Raw genomic sequence first — 24,028 nt, forward strand, 5'->3', positions numbered from 1 at the left:
TAATGCATGATTTCAGAAATCATGCATTATGTTGTCTCTGAAATTTCAAATTTGAAGTCTAATTGTACTATTACTATAAACCATAACAAGAATTTTACTGTGGTATCTTCACATAGTCATTATGAAACAATCAGTGTATTCTGCAAATGCTAAACTTGCATCTTATTAATTTTTTCAGTTTGAAGAACAGGCTGTTCTCTTTTTAACTTCATTGAACCTTCGGCACTATCAGTGGGAAGACTTGACTGTGAAAGGTTTGTTTAAAATATCATCATTAATTCATGCATGTGTTAATTGTATTTGTGCTTATTCATTTCTCATCTTGTGAGCCTAATTCAATAAGCTTAGATAAAACCATTCTCTACCCCCTTTTTTTTACATTTACTCTAAACTTTTTTTTATTATTAATTATGCTATAATATATAGAAAGGGGAAAAAAAAGAAAAGAAAATTGGAGAAATAAAATAGAGCCGGAGTGTTTTTGGAATAAATATATTCATATTGTGCTATAGCAAACTTTGTTATAGCAAATTTATAGTACCGTGTATTCCGGTGTATAAGTCGACTTTTCAGCATTGAAAAAAAAAAAGTACTAAATTTTTTAGGTCGACTTATATGCCTGATCAAAAATTGATTGCTTTCCAAGAAAAAACTAGTACGTATCATACTCTGTTAAATTTATTAGCAATATACAAAAAGAATAAATAAATAAAAATATTTCAACTATCAAATTTATTTACAGAAAAAATTATTTACATGTTTATATAATTATTTATTTACAAAAGAAAATAGGTAGGTAATTACATAATTAAAATTTAATTTTCACTGTCTGAATGTATGAAAAGTTCACTGTACTCTGGTTCTGTAATTTCGTCCAGTATATTGTCATATAAATTGTATTCGTTTTCTCCATCAGATTTAGCATCAATTTCGTCATCATTGTAAACAAAATCATCTTCAGAGCCATCTAATTTGTCAGATATAGCACATTTTTTAAAAGATTTTATTACTGTATCTGGTTTTATTTCATCCCATGCTTTCGCTACCCATTCACACATATTTACCAAAGATGCATGTCACATTTGTCCTCCTTTTGTGTAATTTTTCTCTCCTTCGTGCATCCACGCATTCCACTGTTTTCGTAAACTGTCTTTAAATGGCTTGTTTATACAAATGTTGTTGCACTAGTGAAGTTAACCCACTTGGAATCACTGCCATATTGGTATTATTCTCTCTTAATAAAGATTTTGTGCTCTCCGTTAAATGGGATTTGAACATGTCCCACATTAAAAGACTGTTTGGATTTTTAATCACCTTGTCGTGTATTCCAAATATTTTTTATCCACAGCTTAACTCCTGCTTCGTCCATCCAACCATTCTCATGAACATGGACAAAAACGTTTGGAATTTCGATCTTCGGCATTGTTTTTCTTTTAAAAAATATCATAGGTTTTAATTTAGTACCATCAGCCATACAAGCAAGTACAACTGTGAAACGGCTTTTTTCATGTCCAGTTGTTTTTAAAGAAATAGTTTTACTTCCTTTCAATTCTACTGTTCTATTCCCGATCATGTCAAACATAACTGGAGTTTCATCCATATTTCCGATTTGAGACAATAAATAATTTTTTTGCTTTCTTTTAGTAATTATAAATCTTTGAAAACTTAATAACTTATCATCCAAATCCTTTGGCAGCTTCTGTGCAATTTTCGTTTTTAGTCGAAGCACTAAATTTTTCCTTTCCATAATCCGGCTAAACCAACTCACTGTAGCTTTGCACTGTCCTTTTTATTTGCTTTGCTCCACTTCAAAGCAAATAAACGAATATTGTTTCTCATTATAATGAGTCCATTTTGGCAATTTTTTTGAACCCAATCTGCAACATTATTTTCCAGAATAGGCCACTTAGAAATTCCTTTCCGTAATGTGCACTTATTTTTTGGCATTTTCATTATTAAAGTTTCATTTTTTCTTCAATCGCAAACTAGTGCTTTGTTTACTCCAAACTGACGTGCAGCAACACAGTGAGTAACTTAAATATATAAAGAGTCAATAGGCTTCATTTCGGCGATATAAACATTATATAAATTAAGGGGATATTAAATCCCACATTGTTTTAAAACCGAATAAGAAACTCAAAGATTGGAATAAGAGAGTTTCATGCCGAATATAGTATAGTAAACTATAAAAGTATCGGCGATTATTAGCGTGAGCTAATGCACATAGTCCAAGTACGTAGTACAAACTCGGGCAACTCGTAGCAAAGGTGGTAAAGTTCTGATCGCTATTCTTGGTATTTTTCATAATGTAAAACACATTTCCTAGGAAATGTATGCTGTTATTACATTATGGTGGGAGGTTACTACCCAGACCGGTTTCAGCTTTTATTGGGGCTTCATCAGTGTGTAGCTAGACCAAATTAATACCAAGGGGTATAGCGAAAATAACGTATGTACTCTGCTATATGAGTTGTCAAAAAGGTGCACCCATTAAGTTACTTAAATATATAAAGAGCCAATAGGCTTTATTTCGGTGATATAAACATTATTTAAATTAAGGGGATATTAGCTCACGCTAGTAGTCACCGATACTTTTATAGTTTACTATACTATATTCAGCATGAAACTCTCTGATTCCAATCTTTGAGTTTCTTATTCGGTTTTAAAACAGTGTGGGATTTAATATCCCCTTGATTTAAACACAGTATTTTCTTTTGCAAATTTAATCACTTTGCACTTAAAGCTCACGTCATATTTCATTCTTTTAAAAGGAACCATTGCACTTTAGTTCATTATTGGTTAACTGGTTAATGCAAAATAAAATTTCTTTTGTCAACTAGGTATTTTATATCTTTTGCTAAAACAAAGAATGGAAAGACAAAAAGGCAGTTATGATCCTAGTGGTTCACGCCTGTATAAAAATTTTACTTAAAAATTTTTCTATAAAAAATGACGAGTATACAATAAAATCTCAAATAAACTCAAAAAATTCCAATATCGACTTATATGCCAGGTCGACTTGTACACCGGAATATATGGTATTATGAACCCGAACAAACCAAAGCCCAATAGCCAAAATGCTCTTTTTATCTTGATATTGTGAATGATAGGAGATTCAAAAATTCACTGCGTTGAATTGCATTTATTATTGGATAAAATCAATAATCATCTATTTTTGTTCATTCATTGAATGAACAACAATTTATTTTTAACTTAGTCTGTCTAGCATGAGCCATTTTAGAGTTGCTGTTAGCGTGGTAATGGATGTAAAAGGGTATCATCCCATTTTAGATAGGAGGCTCCAAATAATGTTTTTAGCAATTGTCTGCTGAAAACCATCCTGCTTAATACGTACTGTTTTATTGCTTTGGCATATTTCAGTATATGAGGGTGTGTGAAGGAATTGAGATAGAACCATGTAACTTACACATTATTCTACATATTCCCTACGAAGTGTTGTGCACTTGTTATAATGCATGCTGCTGCATCATTCGCAGTCCTCTGAGAAAAAAGTCTTTCCCTTGTTGCACAAACCAGTTCTCAGCTACAGATATGACTTCATCATCTGTGGTAAATTTTGTTCCTTTCAAGTGTTTCTTTAAATTTCAGAATAGGAAATAGCTGGGGCCAGGTCTGGCGAATAGGGTGGGCGAGGCAGAGATTCCTGCAGCATTTTTCCTTTGGAGCTGTTGAATAAACTGCTGCTAACAGTTCAGGGAAAAGGAGTAGTTATAGTATTTAACACTAAATATGAGGCTAATCTTCTTGAATGGCAGGCAATATCAAGTATAGTCATGTGGACAAATATCAGAATGGGGAATTCTGATATTTGTGTCCCACAGATGGTTTTAATAAGGTAGAAGTGAATGAATTTTTTGGGACTTAAGGGAAAGAAACTTACAGAATGAAAAAGGAAAAGAAGTTGGTCCTTGTTGGAGATCTAAATAGAGTAGGAAATGATTATCAGATATACAGAAATGTTTTGGGAAAATTTGGATAGAAAAGAGCAAAGCTAATAATAATGGCAAATATATGTTGGATTTCTGCTCAGGACATGGACTGGTCATTACTAACACAGTATTCCAACATAAAAATGTGCACAAATTCACATGGAGAGAAGAGGCAAAGCATAAGAAAAGTCTTATTGATTGACTATGTTATTGCTGACAGTGATATTTTCTCACTGGACACTAGAGTTTACAGAGGATTTGAAATTGGAAGTGATCACCATTTAGTCTTGAGCAGGATAAAATTGAATTTCATATAAGAAGACTTGTAAGAAAGTTCTAAAGCAAATAAAAGTTGAGCAGCACTCAGATATGAACTGTAGACTAAAATACACAAATGTTATTCAAGAAAAAATGAAAGAGTTTGAAAACAGGAACCAAACCTTGAAGATTCAGTGGCAAATCCTGAAGAAAACATTGATTGATTCAGCCAGAGAGGCATGTGATAGTTCAGATGTGGCCTTGTGAGGTTGTCTGCAAGGATAGAAAAATCAGAACTCCATGGTGGATACAGGAAGTTAAAGAGACAGTAAAGGAAAAGAAAAAAGCCTATCAAAAGTTCCTGGCAAATAAGTCTCTTGTGCTCTTAGAGAATACAGAAACAAATGTAAGAAAGCTAAACAGTGTGTAAAGCTAGCTCAACAAAAGTCATGCAAAGACTTTGTCAAGAACACATAAAATAAATATTAGGAAGGTGACAAAATATTTTGGAGGCTGTTGAAAAGCTCAAAAATGAAGGAAAGAGTGCTGTAAAAGGAATTAGAGATGATAAAGGTGTCATGAAAACTGGAGAAAAAGATATCCTTGAAGTATGGAGTAATTACTTCAAAAAATTTCTAAATGAAACAATCAGTGACAGCACAGTAGTAAAAAAACACTGACCAGGCATGCAGTCAGAAATATCCATACTTGAATTTAAAAAAGACAGCAGGAGTAGATGATATTTGACCAGAAATGCTCAAATGTGGAGGCATAAAAGTCTTGAAGTGGCTGCACTGCATAGTTCAGAAGGACTAGAGAGAGAGAGAGGGACGAATTCCAGATGATTGGAGTAAAACTCTCATAGTACCCATATATGAAAAGGGAAATAAAACAATGTGAGATTTACAGAGGTATTTCCCTATTGAGTGTTCCTGGTAAGATTTATCTAAGTAATACTTGAGAAACAGTTGAGGATTTTAGAAGGGAAGCTTGGTGAAGAACAAGCAGAATTCAGGCCAAATAGAAGCTGTCATGATCAGATTTTCACTTTACGAGAAATAGTTGAGAAATCATATGAATATAACAAGGATCTGTATTTAAATTTTGTAAACCTGAAAATGGCATATGACAGGGTGCCAAGAGAAAACCTATTCAATAAATGCTATAGTTATGTTGTGTCAGTGGAGCATTACATCAAGCAATATTTAGTCTGAGTTGTTAGTCAGCAGCTAGAATTGACAGAAGTACAGGAAGATGGTTTGATGTTAAATCTGTGTCAGACAAGGATGTACATTATCCCCTCTGTTATTCATTATTTATATGGATTACATTATGAAGGAAAACTGTATTAAACCTGATATCAAAATTGGAGATTCTAATCTCAGCTCTTTGCTTTATGCAGATGATGCTGTACTTTTAAATAAATCCAGTACAAGTGTGTAAGATTCCCTGCCTAAATTGAATTACAGTTATAATAAATATAGTATTAAAATCAGCACATGGAAACATCTAAGACTCTTCAAAGGACAAGAGAACAACAACATCATCAGCAATAACACAAAGACAATGAAAATGGGTAGAAACATTGAAAATATAAACTGCATCATGAATGGAAAACTTATAGAACAAGTAAAACATTTCAGCTACATAGGCATAATTCTTAGTGAAGAACAGAATTAACAAAACCAGTATGGTAGGAAATCAACTGAATAAATTTATATGGAATAAGAGAGAAATTAAAGGCTGTGGGTTCGAATCCCGCTGTGGGCATGGATGTTTGTGATTGTCTGTGACAGCATTAGTGGTGGTAGTCGGCAGTAGATGGCGTTGGTGTTAGATGATGAAGGTTGGTTGAGTAGTGAGACGTGGAGTTGATGCCCTCCCTCGATGACTCTTTGGACTCCCTGGAGGTGTGATATAATAATAATATTAGTCAAAACACTAAATTAGCTGTATACAAGACAGTGTTCCAACCAATTGTAACCTATGGATCTGAAAGCCGAGTTAGAAATAAACACTTGATCCTGAGAAGGATTGGAGGTGTGATCAGTTGGCATCAATGGCAATATCATATTAAAAACAAGGATATTTTAGGAATTGACATTAGTAGTATCCAGGAATGTGTTATCAGTGCTAATATCAGGTGGTATGGTCACTTAAACAGAATGGGAGAGGAAAGATTAGTAAAACAAGTGCTCTTTGCCAGGTTGGTAGGAAAAGGACCCAGACGAAGACCAAGATATTGGTGGATTGATACAGTAAAAAGTGCCTTAGAAGACAGAAATATAGATCTGCTGATGTTGAAGTCTTGACAGATAACAGATTGATTTGGAGGAAAATTGTTGGTGGAAGTTAGCAATGATGTAAGCTTTTCATATAGTTCTATCATAATATCCTAAACACCCCCTTGAGGATGCATGGTAAGGATTACACCATCCATATCCTAAAAGACAGTGGCAACAACCTTCCCTGCTGACTTTTGGGTTCAGAACTTCTTTGGCCATGAAGAATCTTTGTGTCTCCACTCCATTGAATGTTGTTTGGTCTCTCAGTCATAGTGATGAAGCCATATTTCATCAACAGTCACAATACGAGCCAAAAAATTTGCACCTTATATCTCAAAATGACCAAAAATCCCTTGAGATGTCAGTACACATTCTCTCTTTTGGTTAGGATTGAAACATTTGGAGACCCACTTCGCATGTTCAGATGTTGGGGGATAATGATCCCAACTCATTCCCTGGATATATATCCCCAGAGTCTTTGCAATGTTTTTGGCTGGCATTTGTCTGTCATCAAGGATCATGGCATACACTGCATCAATGATTTCAGGTGTAATGGCAGTGGAGGGTCTTCGAGACCTGGGGGATTCTTTTGTTTCAGGATGCCCAGTTTTAAATTTGGCTGGCAACTGTTGGATATGCTGGGGCACAGCCCCCCTAAAATGTCATGCAGAGTTCGGTGAATCTCAGTTACGGACTTTTCTTGCTGCACAAAATACTCAATAATGGCCTACACTTCTGTCTTCAAATTTCTTCAAAACACCTGGCGTGTCTTCTTCTCTTCCGCTCATGACGGGTTGAGTTCCTCAAAGAACTCAACCCGAATTTTTGCCATTTCTTTCTGTCTACTGTCTTTTTATGGAGTTCAAGTGGGTGCTTTCTTTAATGTTGTCAATCCATTTCTTTCTTGATCTTCCTCTGCTGGGCTGACCTTCAATTCTGCCATTTAATGGTAGAATTGAAGGACAGTTTGTGTTTGGTAGTCTTTACAATGTACAATGTGTTTGGTAGTCTTTCTGGGTTCATTCTTGAAACATGTCCAAACCATCCTAGTTGGCTCTTTTTTAGTGCTGTAATTATCGTTTCTTTAAAGTTAAATTCTTCTCTGACTTTTTCATTTGTTTTTCTTTCTGTCCAGTTTATTCTATTGATTATTCTTAGGCATTTCATTTCAAAAGCATTGAGACTACTACTTTTCTTTTTTTTCTTAAGATCCAGCATTCTGAGCCATAGCGTACTGTTGGAAATTATCATTGTTTTATATATCTTTGAGTTCTTTGCTTAAAATTTTTATTGTTCCATATTTTTTGTAGTCTGCCCATTGTTATTTATCCATTATTGATTCTGTGTTTTATGGTTTCGAAATAGTCTGTCTTCATTGTTCATTGATCCTAGGTAATTGAATTGCTTTACTTGTTCTGTATTATTGATTCCTATTTTTATTTGGATTGCTTCCCTTTTAATTCCTATTATCATTGATTTTCATATCATATTTATTACTTGTTTGTAGCTTGGTCAGGATATTTTCTATGTTGTCAGCATACTTTAAATGCTATATTTCTTCCATTTACAATTATGCCTTCACACATCTGTAGTCCTTTTTATATGGCTTCTTATATATCCCAAAAGAAAATGAACAGATTATTATAATTTGCTGAAACATCGGGGTTAAAGGGTTTTAAGATATGTTCTTTCTTGTGGTTATATCAGTTGCTTTAATATAATTTTTGTTCTAGGTGTTTATCAGAACTTTTCAGCACTCCCTCATAAATGCATAACTTTGGTCATCACGAGGAAACTATCAAATATATGATGCTTTTTAAACCTAACTTTAAAAAATTACATATAATCACAAGATTTTATTTGGCATTTGAGTTAAATGTCTTAGCTGTTACATATTAGATGCTGCAAGAGTTTTTTAGGGATCTCTGAGGATTTGAGAGGTCCAACTCTTACATTGAATTTCTATTAGAATAAAAGTAAGCTGTATACCATCTTTGGTATTTGGCATTTAGATCAATCTCCAAACATAAACTAACAAAACTCACCTAGAGTTCTGTTGGAAATTCGGTGTGTGTATGTGTGTGGGGGGGGTGTACTGGTTCTGACTTTGCTTGTCAGGTTAGCTTCTGTTTAAGATTGATATTCTGACCTCCTAAATCCAATGTTTCAGCTCCTAGAGGATTTTAAGTATTTTTCTCAACTTCCAAATCCTTACACATTGCTTCTCTCTTTCCTAGATCCATTGTCTTCAATTACTTAGACTACTCTTGAACCATTGCTCTGTAGCCAAACCTCTCACAGGACATACAAGGTGCTATCAAAAAGAAACTGGGCTGTGCTGGATACTTGGTGACAGATCAAGTTACAGTCTAACAGTGCTAGGTATCAGTTGTGTAGACATTGTTGAACTGTGTGCTCCAGAACTCATGACATGTAATTCTTATCATGTGATTTTGCCATGAACGCGAAATTAGAACAAAGGACAAATGTAAAATTTTGCATAAAACTGGGGAAATCTGCTACAGACACTCTTGAATTACTTAGTCAAGCATATGAAAAAAAGGGGTGCTTAAGGGTCAAAGCTGTATAACTGAGAGGAGAACCGACCAGGGCTTCTGACCTAATGTCCAATCCTCACCTTCTCGTGGTGCACCCTGTTGGGTATCTACTTTGATACTGAACGAACGAGGATGGGCTGGCAATTTGGGATTTAGCTGACCAAATTGTATTCTTATTGGTTAAACCAAAATAAAAAATGATGGTACAACATGACAAAATTTCATGCCGGCTGGGGCGTTGCCCGGTTAAACAAGGCCCCCGTTGTTTTCGCCAGGGAACCAGGGCGAACAGCGAAAAGTCAGCTACTGGAACAAATCTGACAACAAACCCCAACTCAACATCACCAGAGTTAAAGATCGGTACTATCAACGTAAGAAGCCTGAATGGCAAAGAAATGGAGCTAGCTGAGGAATTAGATAAGTACCAGATCGACATAATAGGGGTGACTGAAACAAAAAAAGACCAAAACTGGTGAGATCTTTCTGAACAATAAATACAAAATGTTATATTCAGGCAATAACAATCAAGGAAAAGAAGGAGTAGCCATAGTATTCAAACAAAATACGAGGCTAATCTTCTTGAATGGCAGTCAGTCTCAAGTAGAGTAATGTGGGCAAATATGAGAATGAGGAACTGGACAATGAGACTTATTTGTGCCTATGGTCCCACAGAAGGTTCTACTAAGGTAGAAGTGGAGGAATTTTTTGAGGCTTTAGAAAAAGCAACTGACACAATGAAAAAGGAAAAGTTGGTCCTTGTTGGGGATCTAAATAGTAGAGTAGGAAATGATTGTGAGACATACAAAAATATTTTGGGAAAATTTGGAGAAAAGAGCAAAGCTAATAATAATGGCAAATATCTGTTGGATTTCTGCTCAGGACATGGACTGGTTATTACTAACACCATGTTCCAACATAAAAATGTGCACAAATTCACATGGAGAGAAGAGGCTAGGAATAAGAAAAGTCTCATTGACTATGTTATTGTTGATAGTGATGTTTTCTCCCTGGTGCAGGACACCAGAGTGTACAGAGGATTTGAAATTGGAAGTGATCACTATTTAGTCTTGAGCAGGATAAAATTGAATTTCATATTGAAAAGAATAACATGTAAGAAAGTTTTAAAGCGAATAAAAGTTGAGCAGCTCTCAGATGTAAACTGTAGACTAAAATACAGAAATATTATTGAAAAGAAAATGAAAGAGTTTGAGAACAGGAATCAAACCTTGGAGATTCAGTGGCAAACTCTGAAGGAAACATTGATTGATTCTGCCAGAGAGGCATGTGGTGAGGTTGTGTGCAAAGATAAAAAAATCAGAACTCCCTGGTGGACACAGGAAGTTAAAGAGGCAGTGAAGGAAAAGAAGAAAGCATATCAAAAGTTCCTGGCAAATAAGTCAGCTTTTACTCTTACAGAATACAGAGACAAATGTAAGAAAGCTAAACAGTGTGTAAAACTAGCTAAACAAAAGTCATGGGAGGACTTTGGCAAGAATATAGAAAATAAATATCAAGAAGGTGGCAAAATATTCTGGAGGTTGTTGAAGAAGCTTAGGAATGGAGGAAAGAGTGCTGTAAAAGGAATTAGAGATGATAAAGGTGAAATGAAAACAGGAGAAAAAGATATCCTTGAAGTATGGAGTAATTACTTTGAAAAACTGCTAAATGAAACAAGCAGTGATGACAGCACAGTGATAAAAAACACTGACCAGGCATGCAGTCAGGAATACATATCCATACTTGAAGTAGAAAAAGCCATCAAAGGCTTGAAATGTGGAAAGGCAGCAGGAGTAGATGATATTCGACCAGAAATGCTGAAGTATGGTGGTATAAGAGTCTTACAGTGGCTGCACTGCATAGTTCAGAAAGCCTGGACAGAGGGACGAATTCCCGATGATTGGAGTAGAGCTCTCATAGTACCCATATATAAAAAGGGAAATAAAACTGAATGTGAGAATTACAGAGGTATTTCCCTACTGAGTGTTCCTGGCAAGATCTATGCAAGTATACTTGAGAAACGGTTGAGAAGAATTGTGGAAGAAAAGCTTGGTGAAGAACAAGCTGGATTCAGGCCAAATAGAGGCTGTCAGGATCAGATCTTCACTTTACGACAAATAGTCGAGAAAGCATGGGAATATAACAAAGATCTGTATTTAAGTTTTGTCGATTTGGAAAAGGCATATGACAAGGTGCCAAGAGAGAATCTATTCAATACGCTGCAGTTATATGGTGTCAATTGGACATTATATCAAGCAATACTTAGTCTTTATTTGAGTTGTGAGTCAGCAGTTAGAATTGAAGGAAGTACAGGAAGATGGATTAATGTTAAATCTGGTGTGAGACAAGGATGTACATTATCCCCTCTGTTATTCATTATCTATATGGATCACATTATGAAGGAATGTGGTATTAAACCTGATATCAAAATTGGAGATATTAATGTCAGCTCTTTGCTTTATGCGGATGATGTTATACTTCTAAATAAATCCGCTACAAGTCTGCAAGATTCTCTGACTAAATTGAATAGCTGTTGTAATAGATATGGTATGAAGGTCAGCAATAAAAAGACAAAGACAATGAAAATAGGCAGAATCATTGAAAATGTCAACTGTGTTGTGAATGGAGAACCTGTGGAACAAGTAAAACATTTCAGCTACTTAGGCACAATTTTTACTGAAGATGGTAAACTAAATATAGAAATAGACAACAGAATCAGCAAAGCTGGTATCGTGGGAAGTCAATTGAATAAATTCATATGGAATAAGAAAGAAATTAGTCGGAACACTAAATTAGCTGTATACAAGACTGTGTTCAAACCAATTTTAACTTATGGATCTGAGAGCTGGGTCAGAAGTAAAACACTTGACCAAAGACTAGAGACCGCAGATATGAGAGTCCTGAGAAAGATTAGAGGCGTGAACAGATGGCATCAATGGCAATATCATATTAAAAATGAGGATATTAGGAAAGAACTTGACATTGTCAGCATCCAGGAATGCGTTAGCAGAGCTAATCTCAGATGGTATGCTCACTTAAATAGAATGGGAGAGGAAAGATTAGCAAAACAAGTGTTCTCTGCCAGGTTGGCAGGAAAATGACCCAGAGGAAGACCAAGATATAGGTGGATTGATACGGTACAAAGTGCCTTAGACGATAGAAATATAAGATCTGATAATGTTGGAGTCTTGACAAGTAACAGACTGATTTGGAGGAAAATTGTAGATAGGAAGTTAGTAATGATGTAATTTTTTCATGTAGTACTGTCATATCCTGTACACCCCTTGAGGGTACATGGCAGGAATTTGATGATGATGATGATGATGATGAGCATATGAAAATGAAGCTATGAGCCAGACTCAGTGTTTTAAGTGGCACTCATGTTTTAAGAAAGGCAGAACCACTTTGGAGGATGACGAGGAGCTGGGACGACCGTCCACCAGCATAACCAACAAAAATGATGAAAAAATTCAACAGATCATTTGTGCAGATCGATTCATCGCCATCCAGTAAGTTGTTGACAGAGTTGGGATTTCGTGTGGAGCGGCTGAAGTGATTATCATGAGAGATTTGAACACACATCGTGTCACTGCCAAGTTTGTTTGCCGTGTCTTGACTTTGACCAGAAGGAGCACTGTGTGAACATCTGTCAAGATCTTCGTCAAAAAGCCATTGATGACCCAACCTTCATCTGAAGGGTCATCACAGGGGATGAGATTTTGGTTTAAGGCTATGACCCAGAAACCAAACAGCAATCATCACAGTGGAAGAGTGCACATTCACCAAGACCAAAGAAGGCAAGGAAAGTCAGGAGTGCAACAAAGACCATGTTGATAATCTTTTCCGACATTAAGGGGATTGTGCACTGAGAATTTGTCTCAGATGGTCAGTGCAGAATTCTACTGCAACATTAAGGTGGTTGAGAGACGCTGTTTGTTGCAAAAGACCGGAACTGTGGTGAAACAGCGAATGGCTCCACCACAACAATACTCCCTCATACAGTGCTTTAAAAATTTAAGAATTTTTTGGTAGCCACCAGCATGGCAGTCATTTCACAATTCTCCTTACTAGATTTAGTCCCTTGCGACTTCTTTTTGTATCCAGAAATGAAATTAAAGCTGAATGGGTGGCAGTTCAACACCATTATGGAGATCCAAGGTGAATCACAAGCAGTGCTTGATGCGCTTCAACAAAAAGACTTCCAGGAAGTGTTTGGAGCATGGCAAAAGTGGTGGGATTGCTGCATGAACTTTATCTGCTGGCAGGATGAAAACCCAAGTCATAAAGTAAAAATCTCTATGTTTTTTATTTCTCTGAAATGATAAAAATTATCATCATAAAATTATCATGATTATCATTAAAATTTCTTTTACCATTAACAGCAGAATTATAATGGAAGAAAAAAAAATTCATCGGGTAATCTAAGAATTAAGACTTTTTTTTTCTGATACAAGGCCGTGGAACTCTTAAACAGAGTTGTTGGACTATCTGATTTAGTATACAACTTTTTCTTATTATTATAACTTAAAGGAACTATAAGAATGGTCCGTCTTCTCCCAAGGATCAACTAAACTCTTGTGTTTTACCTAAATGGTAAGAGATAATGAAGTTTGGTATATAGTTTTCATCATCAGTTCCCTGATATGTACCCTGAAGGAGTGTTCAGGTTACTATGACAGCACTACATGATTAAGTTTATATTATTACTAATCTCCTATCAATGATTTTCCTCCAAAGTAGTCTGCCATTTGGCACCACTCCAATATTGTCATATCTAGTATTTCATTCTTATAAGTAACTTCATACTGAATCAGTCACCTGATTCAGTATGAAGTTTCCTTTTTGAAGATTCCTCTTCAAAAAGGAAACTTCATACTTTTGAAGATTCCTCTTCCATTCTGTTTAAGTGACCATACCACCTTAGATTAGCCACACTTGCACATTCTTGAATGCAAACAATGCCAAATTCCTGATGTCTTCATTTTTAATATGATTCTACCAATACTCTTATTTCATACGAACTTATTCAGCTGGCTCCTGCTGTCAGTTCTGTTATCTATTTCCAAATTTACCATCTTCACTAAAAATTGTGCCTAATTAGCTGATATGCTTTACTTGTTTTATAGGCTTTCCATTCTGAATACAGGAGTTTTTCTATTTTACTGCCTACTCTCATAGTTTTGGTCTTTTTATTATTGATTTTAATGCCAAATTTGTTACAGCTGTCATTCAGTTTAGTTAGAGAATCCTTTAGATGTGAACTTGATATGTTTAGAAGTACAACATCATCTGCATAAAGCAAACATCTAACTTTAATATCATCCAATTCTAATATAGTTTAATGCCACATTTTTTTCATAATATGATCAATGTACATGATGAATAAGAGTGGAAATAATGTGCATCCTTGTCGTACACCTGATTTTACATCAAACCATCTTCCTCCATTTCCTTCGATTCTAACTGCTGACTTACAACATAAATATAGACTATATATTACTCTGTATATAATGTTCTATTTACCCATGTAATTATAGTGTTTTGAAAACCTTTTCTCTAGCCACCTTGTTATATGCCTTTTCCAGATCTACAAAATTACAAGTCCTGATATTCCCACAATTTCTCAACTATTTGTCATCATCAAATTCCTGCCATGTACCCTCAAGGGGTGTACAGGATATGATAGTACTACATCTACAATTTTCCTCCAAATTAGTCTGTTACTTGTCAAGACTCCAACATTATCAGATCTTAGATTTCTATCTTCTAAGGCACCTTGTACTGTATCAATCCACCTATATCTTGGTCTTCCTGCCAACCTGACAGAGAACACTTGTTTTGCTAATCTTTACTCGCCCATTCTGATTAAGTGACCATACCACCTGAGATTAGCTCTGGTAATGCATTCCTGGATGCCGACAATGTCAAATTCTTTCCTAATATCCTCGTTTTTAATATGATATTGCCATTGATGCCATCTGTTCACTCCTCTGATCTTTCTCAGGACTGTCATATCGGTAGTCTCTAGTCTTTGTATACAGCTAATTTAGTGTTCTGACTAATTTCTCTCTTATTCCATATGAATTTATTTAATCGACTTCCTACCATACCAGCTTTGTTGATTCTATTGCCTATTTCCATATTTAATTTACCATTTTCACTAAAAATCGTGCCTAAGTAGCTGAAATGTTTTACTTGTTCCACAGGTTCTCTGTTCAAAACACAGTTGATATTTTCAACGAATCTGCCTATTTTCGTTGTCTTTGTCTTTTTATTGCTGATCTTCATACCATATCTATTACATCAGTTATTCAATTTAATCAGGGAATCTTGTAGACTTGTAGCAGATTTATTTAGAAGTATAACATCATTCGCATAAAGCAAAGAGCTGACATTAACATCTCCAATTTTGATATCATGTTTAATACCATTTTCCTTCATAATGTGATCCATATAGATAATGAATAACAGAGGGAATAATGTACATCCTTGTCTCACACCAGATATAACATTAAACCATCTTCCTGTACTTCCTTCAATTCTAACTGCTGACTTACAACTCAAATAAAGACTAAGTACTGCTTGATATAATGCCCCATTGACACCATATAACTGTAGCGTATTGAATAGCTTCTCTCTTGGCACCTTGTCGTATGCCTTTTCCAGATCGACAAAACTTAAATACAGATCTTTGTTATATTCCCATAATTTCTCTACTATTTGTCATAAAGTGAAGATCTGATCCTGACAGCCTCTAGTTGGCCTGAATCTAGGTTGTTCTTCACCAAGCTTTACTTCCACAATTCTTTTCAACTGTTTCTCAAGTATACTTGCACAAATCTTACCAGGAACACTCAGTAATGAAATATTTCTGTAATTTACACATTCACTTTTATTTCCCTTTTTTATATATAGGTACTATGAGAGCTCTACTCCAATCATCGGGAATTCGTCCCTCTATCCAGGCCTTCTGAACTATGCAGTGCAGCCACTGTAAGACTTTTATACCACCATACTTAAGCATTTCTGGTCGAATATCATCTCTACTCCTGTTGCCTTTCCACATTTTCAAGCCTTTGGCTTTTTCTACTTCAAGTATGGATATGTATTCCTGTTGAGTGTTTTTTACCACTGTGCTATCACGGCTTGTTTCATTTAGCAATTTTTCAAAATAATTACTCCATTCTTCAAGGATATCTTTTTTCTTCCATTTTCATGTCACTTTTATCATCTCTAACTCCTTTTACAGCATTCATCCATTTCTAAGCTTCTTCAACAACCTCCGGAATATTTTGCCACCTTCTTGATATTTATTTTCTATGTTCTTTCCAAAGTCCTCCCATGACTTTTCTTGAGGTAGTTTTACACATTGTTTAGCTTTCTTACATTTATCTCTGTATTCTCTAAGAGCACATCAATTTCCTGCCATGTAACCTCAAGGAGGTGTACAGGATATGATAGTTCTACATGAAAAATTTACATCATTACTAACTTCTTATCTACAATTTTCCTCCAAATCAGTCTGAGAGTCTCTAAGAGCATAAGCTGACTTATTTGCCAGGAACTTTTGATATGCTTTCTTCTTTTCCTTCACTGCCTCTAACTTCCTGTGTCTTCCAGTTGAGTTCTGATTTTTCTATCCTTGCGGACAACATCACCACATGCCTCCCTGGCTTAATCAATCAGGGTTTTCTTCAAGGTTTGGTTCCTGTTCTCAAACTCCTTCATTTTTCTTCAATAATCTTTCTGTATTTTAGTCTACAGTTCATATCTGAGAGCTGCTCAACTTTTATTCACTTTAAAACTTTCTTACATGTTATTCTTTTCCATGTGAACTTCAATTTTATCCTGCTCAAGACTAAATAAGATTGCTTCCAATTTCAAATCTTCTGTACACTCTGGTGCCTGCACCAGGGAGTAAACATCACTATCTACAATAACATAGTCAATGAGACTTTTTTTATTCCTAGCCTCTTCTCTCCATGTGAATTTGTGCACATTTTTATGTTGGAACATGGTGTTAGTAATAACAAGTCCATGTCCTGAGCAGAAATCCAACAGGTATTTGCCATTATTATTAGCTTTGCTCTTTTCTCCAAATTTTCCCAAAATATTTTTGTATGTCTGACAATCATTTCCTACACTGCTATTTAGATCCTCAACAAGGACTAGCTTTTCCTTTTTTATTGTGTCAGTTGCTTTCTCTAGAGCCTCAAAAAAATTCCTCCACTTCTATCTTAGAACCTTCTGTTGGACCATAGGCACAAATAAGTCTCATTGTCCAGTTCCCCATTCTGATATTTGCCGAGATTTCACTCTACTTGAGTCTGCCTGCCATTCAAGAAGATTAGCCTAGCATTTAGTTTTGAATGCTATGATTACGCCTTCTTTTCCTTGATTGTCATTGTCTGAATATAACATTTTGTATTTATTGCTCAGAAAGATCTCACCAGTTTTTGTCTTTTTTATTTCAGTCACCCCTATTATGTCAATCTGGTACTTATATAGGTATTTCCTCAGCTTGCTCCATTTCTTTCATTCAGGCTTCTTATGTTGATAATAATCTTTAACTCTGGGGATGTTGAGTTGGGTGTGTTTTAGTATTTGTTCCAGTAGCTGACTTTTCGTTGTTCGCACTGGTTCCCTGGTGAAAACAATGGGGGGGGGGGGCTTTTTTAACCAGGCAACGTCCCAGCTCACATGAAATTTTGTCATGTTGTACCATCTTTTTTTTTTTTTTTTTGGTTTAAGCCAATAAGAATACAATTTGGTCAGTTTAATCCCAAATTGCCAGTCCATCCTTGTTCATTCAGTATCCAGGTAGATACCTAACAGGGTGCACCACGAGAAGGTGGGGATTGGACATTTGGTCAGAATCAATCCCAGGTCGGTTCTCTGAATTCCTTTAAAGGCTATGTGGAGGTCTCCTCTCAGTTATACAGCTTTGACCCTTAAGCACTCCCTACTATTTGTCTTGAAATGAAAATCTGAACTTGACAACCTCTATTTGGGCTGATCTCATCTTGTTCTTCTCCAAATTTCTCTTCCAATTTTTCTCAACCGCTTCTGCTATGTTTGCATATATCTTACCTGGACACTTAGTAGAGAAATTCCTCTGTAATTCTCATATTCAGCTTTATTCGTTTTTTTTATAGATGGGAACTATTAGATCTCTGCTCCAGTCATCTGGAATTTGACCTTCTGAATTTTGTAATGTAACCACTGCAAAACATTTATACTTCCTTATTTAAGCATTTTGGGGTCAAATATTATCTACTCCAGCTACCTTTCCACATTTCAAATTTTTGATGGCTTTTTCTGCTTTGAATATTAATATGTACTCTTGTTTGCATTTCTCTTGAAAATTTTCTACAATGATTGTCATTGCTTGTTTCATTTAAAAGTATCAAAGTAATTATTCCAGACATCTAAGATATCCTTATTTTCTGTTTTTCTGTCATCTTTGTTGTCTTTGATTCCTTATACGGTACACTTCCCTGCATTCCTAGGCTTTTTCAATAGCCTCCAGAACACTTTGCCAACTTAATGATATTTATTTTCTGTATTCTTACCAAAGGCATCCCATGACTTTTGTTTAGCTACTCTTACACATAGCTTAAGTCTCTTCCATTTTTCTCTGTATTATTTTTTAGACATCTGCCGACTTTTTTGCTAGGAACTTTCAGTATGTTTTCTTCTTTTCTAGGACTGCTTTAACTTCTTGTGCCCTGGGACTCCAAAGTTTGGTTCTTGTTTTTGAGCTGTTTCATTATTTCTTCAGTAATGTGTCTACAGTTTACCCATAAAAGCTGTTCATCTTTAATTCTTTTTAAAGCTCCTTTACATACTGTTCTTTTCAGCGTGATATTCATTTTCAATTTCAAATCCTCTGTACACTCTTGTCCTAAACCAGCATGAAGCTATCACTACCAACAATAACATAGTCAATGAAGCTTTTCTTATTTATTGTGTCTTCTCTTCATGTGATCTGCACATCTTTATATTGCAACACAGTGTTAGTAATGACTAGTCCATATCCTGAGCAGAAATCCATCAGATACTTACCATTATTATTAGCCTTTCCCTTTTCTCCAAATATTCCCAGAACATTCCTGTATACTTGGTGGAATTCACTTCCTATTCAGCTGTTTTGATCTTAACACGTACCACGTTTTCCATTTTCTTTGTCAGCCGCTTGATGTAATGACTGAGAAAATTTCTCCATTTCTTCCTTTGAAGAACCTTCTGTTGTACCATAGGCATAAATAAGTTCCATTGTCCTTTTTCACATTTTGAAGTTTGCCAACATAACTTTACCAGGAACTGCTTTCCAATCAAAAGTTTATCTTCATGTTTGGTGATGAATGCTATTGCTATTTTTCTCTTATTAAAATTTGTAGTAATGTTTGTTTCCTTATCTCCGAGTCCTGGGTAGATTCAGTTTCATTTATGTAAGTTTTACCGAAATAGAACTATAAACCTTTCCATTATAGCATAAAGTCATGCAAAGATTCTACTGGGACCTTGTATGGAACTGTTACAGATCTTACCTGAATTGTAAGAGTTAGAACTCCTAAATTTGTTTAACTTTTCTTATATAAGTAAGTAGCATGTAAATTAGGTTAGACCACGACTAAACTTGAAAATTTTAAATGATAAGAGTTAATACATTTTAATTCTGGTAACATATTTGTGTGATTATTTAACCATATGTTATTTTCTAGTTTTAAAAATTCATAAAATGTCTAGTTTCCTTTTAGTTGCATTATTTAGAACACTGCTCATAACTGAATTCTATACTGAGCAGATGGTTTTCAGTGCCATTTGCTGCAAACATTAGGTGGAGCTATCCTATGGTGACCACTTATTGCAACACTGTTCTTGGATATAGCTGTTTGGATTAAGTTAAGAATAAACATCTGCTTATAGCAAATAAACAAATGTGGAATGTAGATTGACATCTACTATTAAATTCAGCTCACTAGAGGGTGTGAATTTTAACTTAATGGATCTGAGAGCTGGGGTAGAAATAAAGCTCTTGATCAAAGACTGGAGACCACAGATATGAGAGTTCTGATGGAGACTTAGCAGGTGGCATCAATGACAGTATCATATCAAAAACGAGCGTATTAGGAAAGAACTTGACATTCTTAGCAGGGGTAATCTTAGATGTTATGGCACTTGAACAGAATGGGAGTGGAAAGATTAGCAAAACAAGTGTTCTTTACCAGGTTGGCAGGGGAAAAACTCACAGGAAGACCAAGATGTAGATGTAAAAGTGTAAAAAGTGCCTTAAAAGGCAGAAATATAAGATCTGATAATAGATGATTTTTTAGGAAAATTGTTGCTCAGAAGTTAGTAATTGTGTATCTTGTTGATGTAGTACTATCATAATTATCCTGTACATCCCCTGAGGGTACATATCAGATATTTGAGGATGATGATGAAATTTGCTGAATTATCTGAATGCAGTATCTAATATCATGTAGCCTTGTAAATCATGTAAGTAATCGTGTAGATTATTTAGAGGTAATCTGAGCTTTGACCACTTATTTATCCTCTTTCTAATTTATAATGCTGTCCAGTTCATTTTTGTTCATGAACAGAACTAAATTTACTGTTTTGAAAAGTTTCTGAAATTTATTTTGATGAGCATATTTATTACTTAATTTTTTTTTTTTTTTTGAACAGATCTTCGAAACAAAATGGAGATAGAAAATGGTCGCAAACTAACTAAAGAAGAAAAACTGTTGTTTAAAGATGTTGCTCTGAGATTTGCTGATAATGAATTGGAAAATTTAAAAGACTCAGAAGAATACTCCTCACTAACAGTTAAAATTCCAATTGGAAAAGAAACAAATACTTCCAAAACTGACTTGGTTGTAAACTCTAATGGAAATTTTACTAACGAAGAGAATTGCAGTTTTATAGAAAATAAATCGTCACCTATAAGTTTGAATTTTTGCAGTAAAACTTCAGGTATGTATTCAAATGGAGGAAATTTTTGCCCAAGTAGATGTTCATCTTCTAAATTTCCTTCATTCGATCTTGGTTATCCATTTCATGATACACATATAGAGTGTGTTGATTCGGGAATTTCATTGGAATCAGAAGGAAAAAAATGTTCCAGTGACTGGTTGAAAACTACAAATTCCATGTCATCATCACGAAAACGTCAATACTCAGAAGTGAAAAGGTAAGGATTCTTTAGATTTTAAGAAGACATTTATGCTAATTTGTTCATTAAATTTATTACAGTAATCTACCGTTTATCGAACTTTCAATTATCAGATCTTGCTGTTCTGATGAATGAAGGGTTGGATAACTGAAGTACAATGCATGGTGCTCTACCAGAATTCGTTGACATGCAAGGGTCAGTTAATTGAAGGATTGTTGTTTTGGAGGTTAGATAAATGGTAGATTACTGTATCATTTATATTATTACAAGAGACCTCCAGGGAGTCAGGGATTCACTGAGGAAGGGCACATACCATTCACAACCTTCAGAGAAAAGCCATTCAAGTCACACATCACTATGAGGAAAAAATCTAGTTCTCAGCCTGCATTCATTCTCAACTTCCACAGATAACCTTTGGTTCTCCCCCACAAAATGATTGCCAATGCAGTGGTTCCTTGTAATGCGAGGTTGTAAGCTGAATATGTTTAATTCGTTCATTAACAATATAGGAAAGGATCTGAGAGGAACTGTGCATCTGTTTGTGGATGATGCAAGGTTGGGTAGAGCAATAGTGAATGCCCAGGATATCAAAATTTTGCAGGATGATTGATTTGGATAGTTTGGAGGACTGGGCTAAGGAGAATGGATGTCATTTTAATGTGGAAAAATGTAAGGTTTTGCATTTTTGGGTGAAAAGATTAGCAGCAGTATATCACATTGGTGAAACTGTACTCTAGGTGATTGACGAGGCCAGGAATTTGGGAGTGTTGGTGGATAGAGAGTTGAAGTTTAGGGGACACATCGCAAAAGTGGCAAAATCAGCTCATCAAATCACTTGGTTGCTGAAAAACACTTTAACGAGCAGAGACAAACGGGTTATTGTTCTTCTGTATTGAGCCTTGATAAGACCCCATCTAGACTACTGTGCCCAGATATGGGCGTCAGGGTTTCTTCTTGATGGGGAGGAGGTGGAGAGGATCCAGAGACAAGTGACCAAGATAATAGCAAGACTATAGAATGAACCTTATGAGAACAGGTTGAAAATTTGTGGGCTGCAGAAATTGGCTGATAGGCAGAAAAGGGGTGATATGATTGAGACATTCAAATTACTGAAGGGTTTCTATAAGATTAATTCAGAAGATATTTTTGAGAATAGGACTGGTAGTGGGAAGACTAGGGGCCATCCATGGAAGCTTGGTAAGAGTGTGGTTTGCAAGGTGTTAGAGCTAGATTTTTTACTTGGAGAGCGGTAAATGAGTGGAATAAGCTGCCAGAGTCTGTTGTGGGTGCCATGACTGTAAATGAGTTCAAGGTGAAGTGTGATAGATACTGTGTGAATGTTGAATGGTTGTTCTTGACATGATGTTGGGCCTCCCCTCGATGAGTCTAAGGACTCCTTGGAGTTGCCCTTAATAATAACATTTTTAGCAGTATTTCACCTGTTTTCTTCTTCTATGTGTTACTAACATTATAGATTGGGTTTGTTCTATGACTTTTCACTGTTTATAGATAGATTCTCTTCTCTGATGAAAAGTAGAACCTTTATTTAACCAATTAACACTCCAGTTTGCATTACATTTCATCATGTTGTATATCAGTGGTTCCCCTCCCCCCTTGGGGACACTTGAACAATCCATAAGGGGGGGGGGTGGTAGTGTCCTCATGAGCAAAAGGGGACATTGAATTGAAGTAAGAGAGCGGGGAAAGCATCAAGGACAAAAATTAGGTGCTGAAAAAATTTATCATTAAAAATTTTGATGATATAACTCTTGTATAATGTAAGTAATGGTTGCTTGATTTTTCAAGGAAACGCAAATGCAAATTACAGCCAATTGACGTTGGAATCCAATGACAGGTCTTAATAAGCAAAGTGTTGGCTGGTTCACACTTTCAAGTGATGAGGATTTTACAAGTCCAGTATACATCAGCAGGAACATGTGCATGTTATGACTTATTCACTGTATAATACTATAAATACGTGAGATGTATGAAATCAGTTTTAGGTTGTTTCTGAATTGTATGATAAGCAGTTAGCAATTTGATGTAGTGCATAAACATTTTAGTGCACATTTGATACCTAGTTGGTACCTTATTTACACAGATTACACACGAAGCATATTGTTGTTATTCCAATAAAAAAAAGGTTTCCTGTGAGTATATTAAATCTTTTCTTCTAAAAATAATTTGGTTTAGGTATGTGAGAAATTGCATTCTAGCAATTTTGTAAATTTAACTTTTTTTTACAGATAATGTCATTGCTGAACCCAAGATAAATGTAGACAATATAATATCGAATATTTGAAACAGCTTTATTCATTCACCTACAAACAAAACATTACCAATGTGCTTGATTGGCCAAAAAGTTTTTTCAAATGAATCTATGATGCTTTCAAGATTAGAAGAACATTTGACAAAAGTTCATGCTGATAAAAAAAAAATAAGGATTTATCATATTTTAAACCACTTAAATAAAAATTTTTAAAACAACTAACATTGACAAGTATGTTTTCAGCAGCATCCAAACTAGATGATGATAATGGGTTGCATGCCTCTTGCAACATTTCCTTACTGATTGCTAAATCCAGAAAACTGCATAATGTTGATGAAGAACTAATCCTACCAGCTGGTAGTGAGGTCATATGCACTGCACAAGCCAGCCTCTGATATTATCAAGAAAATTCCTTTGAGCAATAATACAGTGCAATGAAGAATTGATGAAATGGCCCAGGATGTTGAAGACTCATTATGTGAGTATTAAAAACAACCCAGCTCTCTATATAACTTGATGAGTCTACTTGACCA

General features: G+C 35.3%; 1 protein-coding gene across 1 annotated transcript in view; it reads left to right on the forward strand.

The window, feature by feature from the left end:
* LOC150110034 (uncharacterized) overlaps window positions 1–24,028 on the forward strand; it is a 135,237-nt gene that overhangs the window by 79,832 nt on the left and 31,377 nt on the right. Inside the window, exons 7-8 of the mRNA XM_090399796.1 lie at window positions 179–254; window positions 20,740–21,244. Coding sequence (XP_090255922.1) covers window positions 179–254; window positions 20,740–21,244 — 581 coding nt within the window. The remainder of the gene's footprint in view (window positions 1–178; window positions 255–20,739; window positions 21,245–24,028) is intronic.

Source organism: Typopeltis vanoorti, chromosome 1, assembly GCF_054136105.1.
Source record: "Typopeltis vanoorti isolate ZY-2024b chromosome 1, IOZ_Tvanoo_1.0, whole genome shotgun sequence".
In the NCBI taxonomy this organism is placed as follows: domain Eukaryota; kingdom Metazoa; phylum Arthropoda; class Arachnida; order Uropygi; family Thelyphonidae; genus Typopeltis; species Typopeltis vanoorti.